General features: G+C 28.4%; 1 protein-coding gene across 10 annotated transcripts in view; it reads right to left on the bottom strand.

Annotated features, from left to right (window-relative positions):
- Nucleotides 1-9,615, bottom strand: part of LOC145202162 (importin-9-like) — a 31,491-nt gene extending 21,876 nt beyond the window's left edge. For 6 of the 10 annotated variants that reach the window (XR_016450016.1, XM_090079477.1, XM_090079478.1 and 3 more), the window contains exons 1-9: nt 9,441-9,615; nt 9,195-9,256; nt 7,479-7,568; nt 7,279-7,350; nt 6,737-6,866; nt 6,538-6,626; nt 6,333-6,419; nt 5,902-6,021; nt 4,786-4,945 (exon numbers count right to left, since the gene is read on the bottom strand). Coding sequence is in view for 9 of the 10 variants with exons in the window: in XM_090079477.1 (XP_089935603.1) it covers nt 4,786-4,945; nt 5,902-6,021; nt 6,333-6,419; nt 6,538-6,626; nt 6,737-6,866; nt 7,279-7,350; nt 7,479-7,568; nt 9,195-9,256; nt 9,441-9,573 (943 nt within the window). In the remaining variant the exon portion in view is untranslated. Of the gene's footprint in view, nt 1-4,785; nt 4,946-5,901; nt 6,022-6,332; nt 6,420-6,537; nt 6,627-6,736; nt 6,867-7,252; nt 7,351-7,478; nt 7,569-9,194; nt 9,257-9,440 lie in introns of all 10 variants that reach the window. The other 4 variants (XM_090079481.1, XM_090079482.1, XM_090079484.1 and 1 more) reach the window with 1 other exon arrangement.
- Nucleotides 9,616-14,207: the final 4,592 nt, after the last annotated feature.

A 14,207-nucleotide genomic window follows, 5' to 3' on the forward strand; every position in this document is an offset into this window, starting at 1 on the left:
TTTCTGAAATATTATCTTTTCAAAATTTCAAAATTTTAGTAGTTGTCAGTAGCCGATTGCATAGGAGCAAATTTTGGTACAAGTAAAAACAACTTTTTTGTAGGAGTACAATTTGTGCTTTCATATTTAACAGAATTTTGCAATGCAGGGTTACCAACTTTGCCAGTTTTACATAGGAAAACACAAAATTTTGTAATTACAGACATTGTCTTATTTTTAGTTAAACTCGCAGCTTAGTCTTTTAATTCAAAGCAAAACAAAATAGATAAAAAATGATATCTACAAATTAATATTTCTGATCTGTACAAAATGGCAGAACTTGTGTTTGTATACAACTGCTTTCACTTATATCATAAAGTTAAAATAAAGATCTAAAATGACTGATGAATATCTTTACAGCTCCATCAGACTATTATTGTCAAATTTCTAGCCAAATTTAAGACAAAAATAGTAAATAAACAAAAATAAACTCTTTTTTTTTTTTTGTTGCATTATTTTGGCTCATAAGGTGTTTTGTTTTTTAAAATTCTCCCTTCTTTATTTTATGTTTGACATGTTCCAGAGAAAAAAACAACATACTTCACCTTTCACATAATATAACATTTTAAATTTCGAGCTTGAATGTAAGAAAAAACTTTTTAAAAAAGTTTTGGGTCAGAAACCAAACTCATTTTGATTTAAATTTGATGATTGTAGCATCATTTACTAAGTATAAAAATCAATTAGTACCACTGGCAAAATGCTTAAGTAATCACTATAATACCATTTATTACAACTGGGATCAGAGGTGCATTGCAGTTATTACACTTTACAGAGCAGCAGTATAAACTCAAAAATGGGTCTGCAGAATTGTGATTTTGCAGACCTGCTTTTGAGCTCAAGTAGTGTTTCCTGTAAGTAAACTTCTCTTTTGATACAACATGGTTATTAAACATCAATATATAGATGTTAATCATCTAGTAGAAATATCACAAACTTCTGTCTCTCCTTTCTTTTTGATTTAAAAGAATAACATCACATTAATACTTCAACTTATATTATTAGTGAAGAACTTCAACATAATTAATACAATATTCAAGGTTATAAACCCCAAAGAGGTTTATAACCTTGAATATTAAAACATTTTTAATTTTTGACATGAAAATGAGATTATTTAGTTTTAAGAACTTTTTTTATACCAAAAGCAGTTTTTAGGTATAAAAACTAGGACATATACAATAAAAAATATGCTTGATTAACAAAAGCTTACAGGGTGGCCCTATGTAAAAGAGTTTCCAAACATCTCCCAGCCTGCAAAGTTGTTCCAGTCTTTGTTAAAATACTCTATACAAAATTAAACTTGAGTAAGAGAATTCCTAACATTTTCAAATCAGAAAGTTTTCACTTAAAAATATTTTTTGAATAAAAATTGTTTTCATCTACCTCATAGTTTTTTTCTTTTTTATTTTTTTTTCTTTTTTATTTATGACTGTTTAACTATATTTTGTTTACATAAAGATAAAAAATAAAAGTTGGCTGAGATTGAAACAAAGATTTAGCATTTTAGAAGTTTTTAAAATTTCTAAATGAAAGAATTCCAGAACAATTTAAAAAAAACAACTAAAAAATAGAAAGGCTATAGAAGATAGGCTGTAGAGAGTCTAGATATCCTTGCAAGCTTGGTTAAGTTTGGGTCAATGTGCCAGTAAGTCAATTTTCTAAGTTTACTTAAGGTTATTTTGCTGTATACTTTTTCAGTTAGTAAATATCATTTTTTTTCTAGTTGTATTGATCATCAAACTGGTTTATGGGTAACATCGTTTATAAATTATAAATAATGACCTTATTGATGTAAATTCTAGAATACCTTATAATAAGCGATTCATAACAAATTTCTGTGATATTAGAAGATTAAAAACAGTTTCCTATATTATATCAATACTATTAGAAAATATAATTAGAAACTATAATTAGAAACTATAATTTGAAACATTTTTCTATAAAATTAAAAATGATCATTGGACTTAAAAAGTCATCACATAATGTATGTAACTGTATAAAAAAATAGCAAGATTTACATTCTCTGTAACTTTGGTATTCCTTGTAGTGACATGTATGTCTTTTGCTATTCCTTAGAGTGACATATAGAAGTCCATGAAAATGTCTTAAATAGTGTAAAGAGCCTGAAGGTAAAAGTAAAGAGTCTAAAGTCAATTGCAACATAAGAAAGAATTCATAGTAACATAAGATAAGATTCCAAAGCTGAAATAAAAGTTTGAAGTAGTTGAAGAAAAAGAATTAGATAAAAACAAACCTAAAAAGAAACAGAAAAAACAAAGTTGATACCATAATGTGAAGCAGTGAGAGCAAAGATAAAGAAGACAGTACTCTAATGGTCTAGTTGAGCATAAATAATAAGGCTCAAATGATACAATAAGATTGATTGTATAAAACACTTATGTCGACATACTAGGTTTTTTCACTATACATCTGCCAGAAACTTTAGACAGATCCAAAACTGTGGACTAAATATGGCTTTTAACAGAAAAGAAATGTGGAATGCTGGAAAGATGCTGGAGATAGAGCTGTACCAAATCTAGAAGGTTCAGCAGTAAATCTGGACAGACCTTAAAAAAATTATACAGACATTTCAAAGTGTTATACCATTGCTAAACGAAGCGGATTCATCATTTTCCCAATTCAAAATGAAGGTTGGTGTGCTGCAAGCAACTGAGCCTCTTACAAAAAATACATTCCATTTATATCATTTTCTGAAAGGTTCATCAAATTTGACTTTATTTCAACCAAATGTTGTGAGTTATTATAAAGAGTGTTTGTTACAAACAACTCACAACTTATTGTTTTATTAAGTATTATGATTTGGCACTATTTCCTTTTTGCACTGTTTTGTAGTACAAATTTTTCCAAACCATATAGAATCATGTTATAAGTCAGAAACCTATATAATATATTGTGTATTATAATATATTTTCTTTATCTTGAATATTGTTTCATGTCTTACATACTAGATTATATCCTATATTATCATTTAATGTTTATTTAACTTTTTTTTTAAATTAAACAATTGAGCAATAGTTAATACAGCGGAGAAAATAGAATTAGCCTCACCATGTGCTGATCCAATATTTTGTAAATCTGTAAACAAGTTTGTGCGGTAAAACTTTTGTATCCACACACATATAATTACTGTTACAAACAACAACTTTTTAGATTATAATATAGCATAATTAAATTGCGGAACATTTGATAAAACCATAAAATGTATAATATTTGATATTTGCGGTAACAAATAGAATTAGCCTCATCAATAATTATTTTCAGTTTACTTGTATATTTTGATCTGGTGATACGCATTTGTGAGTTAGTTTTTTATTATTATTTGTAAGTTAAACAAAGACTGTGAAATCAGTGCTCATAAAGTTTTTAACATTTGGTTTTTGATACCTTTATTTGAAATGGGACGTGGTAAGCGTTTAACGAATGAAGAATTAGCAGTAATCAAAGCATACAAAGATACAGGCTTATCTAATCGGGAAATTGCAAAGAAAATTAAAAGATCTCCAAAAGCGGTTAACAATTACTTCAAGATTGGCGTTAATTATGGAGCCTATAAGGGAAGTGGTGGCAAACGTAAAATTGATAATCGTACTAAACGAGTTATTGTAAGTCGTGCTGCTGCTCAGCACATGACTGCATCTCAAATTCGTGCTGATTTACAATTACCTGTATCTGTTCAACGTGTGAGACAAATCTTACATGAAGATCCAAACACAGTTTGGAAAAAGCATAAACCAAAACCAAAACTTACTGCTCGTCATAAAAAAGTTAGATTACAATTTGCGAAAGAACACATGTCTTGGCAAGAAGAGTGGCATCAAGTTCTCTTTAGTGATGAAAAAAAGTTCAATCTAGATGGTCCTGATGGCTATCAATATTACTGGCACGATCTTCGAAAAGAGAAAGAAACTCGGATGAGTCGTAACTTTGGGGGTGGAAATGTTATGGTTTGGGGGGGTTTTTCCTTTGCTGGAAAACTTCCACTGGCATGGATTTCAACAAAAATGAATTCACAGGACTACATTGACTTATTAGAAATAAGTTTACTTGAACATGGTGAGGAATTGATGGGTGAAACTTTCACTTTCCAACAAGATAATGCTACTATCCATAATTCAAAGCTTACAAAAGCTTGGTTTAGAGAAAAAAATATTCACGTAATGGAATGGCCCGCACGTAGTCCAGACCTTAACCCAATTGAAAATCTATGGGGAATACTTTCTAGAAAGGTTTATGAAAATGGTAAGCAATTTGAATGCACCTTGGAGCTGAAAACTCGTATCAGAAAAGCTTGGAATGAAATATCTATAGAAACTATCCAAAATCTTGTGACTAGTATGTCAAACCGCATATTTGAAGTCATTAAAAATTCAGGAAGCTATACTAAATACTAAATGAGCGAAAAAACAAAATATTTTCTTTATTTTTTGTATATAACGCTAATAAGGCTAATTCTATTTTCTCCACAAATTGAATATTTTTAATTTTTTTTCCATTTGGAATTAATTAAACATACCAATTTATAAACTTTTTAGTTGTAGTAGAAGTAACAAGAAATAAAGTAGATTTCATAATTGTTTACCTGCAATTTTTGTTAAATTAGAACAAAAAATAAAGGTGAGGCTAATTCTATTTTCTCCGCTGTATTAACAAAAAAAATTCTTTTAAATGTATTTAATTCTTTTTACTTTTTTTGAACAAATTAAACTATGTTTCAAGAACACTCACCATCTTCATCTACAGGATCCTCTGACAGGTCAACACAATTAACAGTGGTCTTTATATATACATCAACACTTTGGGTGAATGTCTGCCATACAGGTGGAAGAATGCTGCCAATGTATCCAGATAATGCTTTAGGGAAATTTTTGACAACTACTTCTAGAGCCTGAATTTAAAATAAATAAGCTTTGAAAAAATCAATTTATTAGAATTTATAAAATAAAATTAAAAAATTAACTTTTTACAGTAGTTTTTTCTATTTTTGGGTTAACTTTAATAATTTAAATTCCTAACTTTTTAAAACTATTTTCCTAATAATTTTCTGAACTTATTTATTTAACTTTATGACTTTTTTGAGTAACTAAAAGTAAATCTGATTGCATCCTAAACCAATTTTAAAAAAACTAATTTAGTAAAAACATAACTGTTTAAAGTTTTGTAAAAAAGTTAAAATGTAAATATGTAAAAAATTTCATCAAAATTGCTTTCACTTTTCAGTTATTGTCCAAGAGTGAGAAATGTTAAAACAGTCTTGCTAAATGCTCATTTAGCAATTAGAATTTCTGTTATTAGGATATTTATGTGGTCCAGTGGTAACAATTCTATAAATTTTATCATTAAGTTAAAAAGTCACTATTATAAATTTTAAATAACCAAAACAATTTTTCACGAGGCTATAACGTAATTTATAAAAACTTTTATAAAATAGCCAAATAAAAATTTATTTCAAATTACCAATAAAAAAATTTACCACTTTATTAAAGTTCTCCATACTTGTTACAATTTAGGCATGAACAAATTAATTAAGCAGATTGTATTAATATAAGTAATAAATAACATAACAATTTGCTCTAAATGATTTGCAATCCAGTATTGTCCATATAATTTATTGTGCTAAATGGAGGGTTTTGACATAATTAAGGCTTATCCATCTTGTACAATAACTATATTATAAACAACTCCATTTAACTGAAGCATATTATCTGCTTTCGAAACGTGGAGTTTTTGACTTATTTTATAGTAGATTTTAAATTTTGGTCTTTACTTTTAAGAAGTTCATTTAGTATGTATAAATATGTAATTGTATTAAATTAGTCTGACAAATTTTAAATTATAAATTACCTTCAAAACTTCCATCTTTAATCCACAATCAGATGTTGGACCTTCAGGAACTGTAAGTTGATGGCTGCAAACATCTAAGAACTGTGGCAAGTAAGGCATCAACAGTTGCTTATCCACTCCCTGAAAAAGATTTCCTAAAACATTTAATTAGTCTTTACAATTTACTCTTATCTTATCTTATTCTTACACCTGAATTTTTTTATGAATTAAATTGGATCTTAGCTTAAAAATAATAGTTCTAATACCTACTATAAATAATTGAACTATATTTGAAAATACAGTGACTAAAACTACTAAAATAAACAGACAGAAAATATTGCATTTATTTATGCTTTATCTAAACAAAATGTAAACAAAATTAAAAAACATTAGATTGCATTTTTAAGAAGTTCAGTTAAGAACTCAGCTATAAGAACTTTTTTGCAGAGTACCTTGTATACTTCCTTCATCAAACCAATCACTCCAGCAATTGTAGCAAAGATCGAAGCAGCTCTAGCACTTGTACGAACACCATATATCTAAAAACAATTCAAGTACAAAACCGTATTACTCTAAACTCTTGTCAGAAAAATAAAAATTAAAAACAAAAATAAACATTAAAAACAAAAAGAAAACAAAAACAATCAAACATGAAACCTCAGGGTGTGAAAATATTTTTAACATTTCAGGTAATATAACTGGAGCTATATGAGGAATTTGTAAATCACTGACATCTCCTGCAAACTCTAGAAAATAACAAGTAAATTTCTTAAGGTAAAAATTAAAACAGACTATTCCACAAAGATCTACTCACCCACATATCTACTGACAGATATTTACCCAACAACAAATTTACCTGAGAATACACGCATTGCTCCATGAATTACATTTTGATTTATACTTTGCAATGCTTGCATTAACAACATAAACAAATCTGGCCAATCATTTGGCCAATCAAAAGAAGCAATTCTTGACATAGCATAAGCCTATGAAAAAATAAATAATTAAACAAGAATTTATATGCTTTACATATCAAAAACCAATGCTAAAAAGTCTGAAAGTGGGAATGATAAATTATCAGGGACTAGTAGGTTATTCTCAGAATGTGAAAGAAACACTAAGCAGCAATTCAAATCCTTTTTATAAAAAAAAAACATTGAGCATGTTTTTAAAATATCTTAGAAAGTCAACTCCAGTTCACTTTTATTTGAAGATATTTCCATAATATCAAAAATGCCTATTAAATTAGATATTTATCCAAAATTATTTACATTTAACATGCAAACAAAAGAAGCAAAAACATGTCATTAGACATCATATATTGTTGGATGTAAGCATTTTTATTAAGTTATTTTTGGATGTAAACATTTACAGTGGCTAAACTGGTGAAATTCTAACCACGCTAGAACGTATCTTGCTGTTTTCATCTTGCAAACCATTTGGTAAACTCTGACGTATTAAAGCCTTCACCTAATAAAAAAAACAAAATAAATTTATAACTACTTCTCTATTAATGAACTTTATAACAAAGTATGGGTGTCTGAATATTTTTGCAAAGAACATGGTTGGCTTAAAAGTGAGTTGTAATTTATGCATACTTCTGAGTTGACTTCTGGTGCTCGGAACTTTTCTTCAGATAATGAAGACCAGTGGCAATCTATATATTGCTTCAGAAGTACAGAAGCAAGCTAAATGAAATAAATATTTTTTATATCATCAAAGCAAAGTATTTGATTAACATTAAAAAACTCTGTAAATTAAAAAATCCTTTAAGGGTTTTTACCTTAAAGGTTTTAGTTAAATACATTTAAAGACACCTCAGTGTTGACCAGTTTGGGGTAGAAATGCTATAAAAAGTTTTTGAGTAGAAAAAAGCTCTAACTAATATTAGCTGAAACAAGTCAAATGTTTCTACAATGACACAATTTAAAACCTTTTTTAGTTTTTATTAGAGAAAATGCTGCTTATACCATTGTAATAATTTTCAATTGATGTCAAAATAATAAAATTTGACTTCACTTATAACAAATTTAGTTGAGAACTGCATGGAATGTTACATGCTTAGCTAATCTAGTCAAATCAGAATACTATAACAAATGTCATTCAATACTCAATATTGTTAGTTAGATTGCTGCCTATTGCTCTTTAACTTGCATGGGTAATCAAGATCTGCTTTAACCAATTAGGAAACAAATAACAGTTCTCTACAATAACTTGAAACATAAACTGAAACTGCTCCTCCTTTTTTACAAGCAAACTGCTCATTTTACATATCTTATTCATGATCATTCAAAACTTTCAACTCCTTGGCATTGTAAATATAGTTGCTTCTATGACTAAGTTGCTTTTCTAGTTGTGTTCATATATGAAAAAATTAAATACTTGCCATAAGGATGGTAACTTTTCTTCAATAATAAATTCCATTGGACTACCTTAAAGATAAACTATTGTCTTAAACTTAGTTCATCTTAATTACTATTCACACTTTTTAGTTGGTAAGTTCATACTTTTTAGTTGGTAAGTTCATACTGTGTAATAGATACTAAAGTAATCACTGAAGTGATTGAAAAAAATTATTTAATATAAATAGTTTAATTGTTCTAATAATTGGTTTAAACATTTGTAAGAAATTTTTGAAACAAATTAGGGAGACAAGACAATTAGTTTTTGAAAATTTAAAAATAACGACAACCCAAACAAAAATACTCAAGAAAAAAAGAATACTTTTGATAATGATTCTGTATCAAAACAAATTTAGGTCAAAGAAGTCACAGAGACACTGCTTAGTATTATACTTTTTATTAAACTAATTTTATGTTTCATATCATCATTTATAAATGCTAGATTTTCTGTATTTTAATAAGAAGATTGTAGCTAACAAAATAATACAACTGAGAAGTTTTCCTATAAATGCTCCTCTTTTTCTGGTTATTAACAACTTCACGTAAATAAAGAACTCTAACAGTCAGACACAGCACTTTCTCTTATAATTCATTATAATATATATAGCCTTTTTGAAGATTTTTTTGAATTACTTTGCAAAAAAAAGTGTGCTTTATACAATAGTAGCTTACATTTAAATGAATATTTGTTTCACTAAATGTTAGTTTGCAATTGCAGCATATATAGGAGGAACATTTTCCAAATATTTAACAAAGTATAAGATAATTTTAAAAGTCTAAAGCTTCAATATACATTATTGAATAGCTTTTCATTAGATCATATTTATAAGGTCCACTATATACAGTTTGAAAAAAATAATAATAGGCATATGTCGAATCCAATAGCCAATTCCAAAAAAAAACCTTTCTCACCTGCCTAATATCTGTTGGAAATGATACTTCTATTGTGATTTCAGTAAGTATTAAACCAAAGTCTAAACAAAAGTACAAGCATTAAAACATAATATTAGTCAGAAATTTAAATAAGAAAATTATTTAGGTGTTGTATTTCAGAAATAAATTATCTATTTCAAATTTGATTTCAATTGATTTAACTTTTTTTTTAAGTATGTAGTGCTTCAAATCTTTTAATAATTTTTTTACAAAAAATAGTAATACCTTCCATAGTCTCAAGTATTTTTAATTGGTCCTCAGCTTTAATTCTTTCTTCTTGGTTGAATGACAAACTGCCGAATAAAGACTCTACAGTCATTTTTTTGAGAGAACACTTATCATTTATCTCAGTCGCCATTTTGTTATTAAATTTTTTTTTTTTTTTTTGAATATTCAATTTGCATTACAAATTACTGACCCGAGGACAGGTTTTTACATTTTAAAATATTCTAAGAAGCATACCAACAGCAAGAAGTTCTTCAAGTCTGTATTATTTATCTTAATGGCACGAGGTAAACGCTCGGAGAAAAAGTAAAACCCTTACTGGTCTCACTATTTCATCTGATTTAAGTGTTAGTTATTTAAGTTAAGTAAGCATCAGTCTCGGAAGTCTCGCATGTACGTTACGACCATCAACAATACTTCGAAGTTGGTATCGAAAACATCCGTCCTACCAAGACCTATGCCAATTTAGTATTGGTATCAGTATCGTAGGATAGGTATTGTAAAAAATGACCGATTCAGTGAGTACACGATACTTTCCGTACCGAGACTCTGATGCTTAGTTTTAAGGACAATTCCATATATAAAAGTTAATAAGTTTAAATTTTTACTCTATTTATACTTGCATAAGTTCGTTTGGTAAACAGAATTGAAAACCAGACACAATTTTGAAAATTTTAATATTGGGATCGTTGAGAGGAGAGTGCTGGCGGGGAATTTGCCCAAGATACCATACTGGGAGAAGGCCCACGAACTTTAGTGGAGTAAAATGGTTTTACATTGGAAAGAAAGCGTTCGTAAATATTTTCTTAGCCATAATCAAAAACTAAAAAAAATGACAATGGTTTTTTTAGTGTGATTATATTTTTTTACAGATAATAAGTCTTTTGCACACAAAACATTACTAATATTTTATTAACTATCGAACTGTCGTTTATTAATATGCGAAATAAATATTTTTATTAATAATTTGGATAGTTTTTACTTTAATCAAATTGTCAAAAAGTTAATTTAGAACCAGCGTTAAGGTAACAACGACTTCTCTTACTGTAAATATATCCCACTGATTGTTAAAAAGATTGTACTCTTTTAAAGAGTAATATATAAGAAAATATTTAATAAAATAACTGGAGAAATTTTGAACTGAAGATAGATTTGAAAGGTATCTTTTATTTTCAAAATTGAGGGAGATAATATTACGGCGAATTTTTTTGTATGTTTTAAATGAGGCAAGGGGAAGGGAAGGGGAAAAAAAGGGTGACGAAACCAGGACCTTTAAGTGGTGAATGAAGAAGAGAACTTTTTCTTTAAGAAACCTAGCAAAGAAAAATTGATCCTTTAAAATAGAGCGTAGGTAAGTGATCAAGAAGAGTGCTTGTCATAGATGGTGAAAACAGTGTACATGTTTTTTTTTTATAAGCATATGAAATTTTTGAAACAGGCTCGGGTATGCTTTAGCAAAAAGTTAAAAGAAGCTCAAAAGTATGCTTAAGCTTAAGCATATTTCTAATAAAATATGCTTATTTCAATACTTTCTTAAAGTGTGCGCGTTACTAAAGGGTATAATATATAATGGGTATAAGAAAAATAAAAAGTTGACTTATGCTCTGTATTTGCTTTGTTTTTAATGTAGCTGAATTAATGTTATAGTATAATAACAAAAAATAAAACATATATACTATATACAAATGTTATCAATGAAATCAAAGATATGAACTTCGCGTTCCTTCTCGTCCGGACCAATAAAGGTGCCATCTGGAAGAATTTTGTTGGCACTTTCATTTATAGCATCATCTACCTCCACCGGTTGAATATCACCCTGATTTCCTATGGGTTGATCACTGCCAGGATCTGTAATGGATGGTGGCGGCACTTTGTAACTATCAAGGCCCTCTGGTTTAACAAGCAAATCTTCTGAGCCATCAGAAGTCATTAAACACCCAGTCATTGTCCAACATTTCTTCCTTTGCTTGTCATACGTTGAAGTGTTTAAAGCTTTCCATGCTTCCCCTGCCCAATGTGTAATCAAAATTCGTCTCTCTTTTGCAGTGTATTACTGAACCATCTATCAAAATGATTATCTCTATCGAGCCATTTTTGATGTTCAATCACAATAAGTCTTTTCAGAGTGGCAGCATATCCTGCATCAACTATTTGCCAAAGGTCAGTGACACTTGGTAGACCGTACCATAGAAGTCCTTTAGCAGCAACCACAGCATCTTTAAAATTCTCCTGCATCTGTCCCTTCAAATTGTCCAGCAAAAGAACAAATTTATCAAGCTTTTGTTCTTTTACAAATAATAAATTTAGAAATATATATATTTAAAATTTTTAGGTAAATGAAATTCAAATTTTTAAAATAGTTTATGGAGGCTCACGAATATGCTTACATATGCTTATTTTTTTTCCAAATCTGAGCCTCCATATGCTTATAAGCGTTATGCTTATAAAAAAAAAAAAACATGTATATTCTATTCTTCTGGAGTAGATTATAAAATTTTTTGCTTTTTCATATGAAATTTTAAATTTTACCTCGTTTTGAAATAAATATCATTCCGCAAATTAAGCCAGCACCATTCAACAGAATCAAGGAGTCTTTTTCTGTCAAGCAGTAAATTGAAAGTTAATTAAGTTTCTTCTTGTAGAGGTAGTTTGATTTTTTTATTGTATTTCTACAGTTTCGGTTTTAAAATCAAAAGTTGTATTTTAAAATTATTCGTCAATGTCATTGTGTTATCATTTGTGCTCAACATTAATTCTAACAAATTTCTTACATTGAGTCTATTATCGTAGAGGCACGATTGTTGAAGGTTCCTAAACATTTAGAGCATAGGAGGAGGCAGAGGAGGAGATGGAGGAGGAGGCAGAGGAGGGCAGTGGTCATGATTTGGATTAGCTTTTGAATTATTTTAGACTCGGTTTTATGTTTGAAAAATTAATTGAAAAACTTTACTTTATAATGCAAGCATAAAATAATTGTGTGTAACTTTTATTTAGCTCACTAAATCTTCAGCTGGAATTCATCTATAACTTTTTTTGTCATGCTATGGAATTGTTTTAAGCACCAGATTCTTCATATTGTAAACTGGTCATAACAACTAGTTGTAAGAACTGGTTATAAGAACTGGTTATAAAAACTGGTTATAGGAACCTGGTTATATTAGAACTACTCAAGTACTTTGTTTTTTCTCTAAATATTTTCATGATTTTTTGCGCGCTTTTCAAGTTTTATCTAGTCTTCCGAGCAAATTGATGCAATTTTAGTTGCACTCAAGTACATTACGAGAAAGTCTGTAATATTGATAAACTGTTCCAACAAGTTAAAGATGCTGCTCTAACTAAAAATTATATTTAGATATGAGAAGATAGTTCTTTCTAGTATTGGTAATGAAGATTTTTACTTACATTTGAACACAAAGTTGTATTTAGTGAATTTACACTTTCGAGGGCAAGGAGTTACATTAACTTTATTAAATTGGAAAGTCTATCACAAACCATAAAAATAATTGTTCTGATTTTTGTTCCATTCCTGAAGTAAAGTTTGAAACTCCGAAAATAATTAATTGAATGCATGAAATCTTTCAATAATTTCACATTTTAAAATTACTGATTATTGTGGAAATCTGTTTTTAAAAAACTGACGTTCCCTTAATTTGAATCGAGGAAGAGTAGGATTTCGCCGAAAAACTGTGCGCTCTACTGCTCTATTGCTACAAAAGGTTGTTTAATTTCTTCATCATATTATATTCCTAGTAGCTTGAATTCTTCAAACTTCTAGGAATATAATAGCTTTAAGTGGTTATTCAATGCAATTGGAAAGTCACTGAAGTCACATATAAAAAATGCTGCAAGCTATATATCGCGAGGTTAGAATTATTTTGTTCTATCTCCAAGTTTAAACGTTGAAAGAAAGTTTTTGATTTTTTTATTAAAAGTAAAAATTATTTAAAATTTTAGCTTTAATTTTTAAAGAAATAATAACTTATACTTTACGTAATTTATGTTTAAACAAATTATTTAGAAAAAAATTTCTAAAATATACCCAGTAAACATCGAACAGTTGGTAAGTAGTTGGCCCGATCCTAATAACCAACTATTAGCTACAGTTGGGCCAACAGTTGGCAATTTAGTTGGTACCGTGAAAAAAACGTAACGCTTTTACCAACACTTAGCCAACTGTTTTTAAGCAATTGTTTGCCATTAACGGCCCAACAGTAATAAAACAGTAGGCTAACAGTTGGTGCCATTACCGGCCCAACTACTTGATTTTTTTTTCGCGATTTTTTAAATTCACTTTTGCGCTTAAATTGAAAGTGCAAAAGTTATAAATCATGTTTTGAATATTGCTTAATAACAAAGTACAACTTTGCTTTTTAATATTTAATTTTCTATCTAATAGTGATTGTTTGTATATCAGATTTTACCAAACAGTACTACTGTCCACACAAAATATTGTATTATTTATAGATAACTTAGTTGAATACAAAAAAAAGAACAAATTTTTTATCATTACACTTTTATTTCCAGACCATTAAAGAAAAATATTTACAAATAAAGAACTAAAAATATTCTATTATTGTAGTTAATTTTATTAATGGTTTGAAACTAATATTGGCAGCTTTAATTAAAAACAATATTTTAAAACACAAGTATTTAAAAACGTGGCGATTTATTAGATAATTATTAATTATAATTAAGAAAAATTAGAATTATAAATAAAATCAAGATAAACAAGCTTTTATAAATTTGCAAAAGAAAATAATAACTAAA

The sequence above is a fragment of the Hydra viridissima genome, unplaced genomic scaffold, assembly GCF_058129835.1.
Source record: "Hydra viridissima isolate aposymbiotic clone 2 unplaced genomic scaffold, HvirCarnegie_v1 scaffold_2, whole genome shotgun sequence".
In the NCBI taxonomy this organism is placed as follows: domain Eukaryota; kingdom Metazoa; phylum Cnidaria; class Hydrozoa; order Anthoathecata; family Hydridae; genus Hydra; species Hydra viridissima.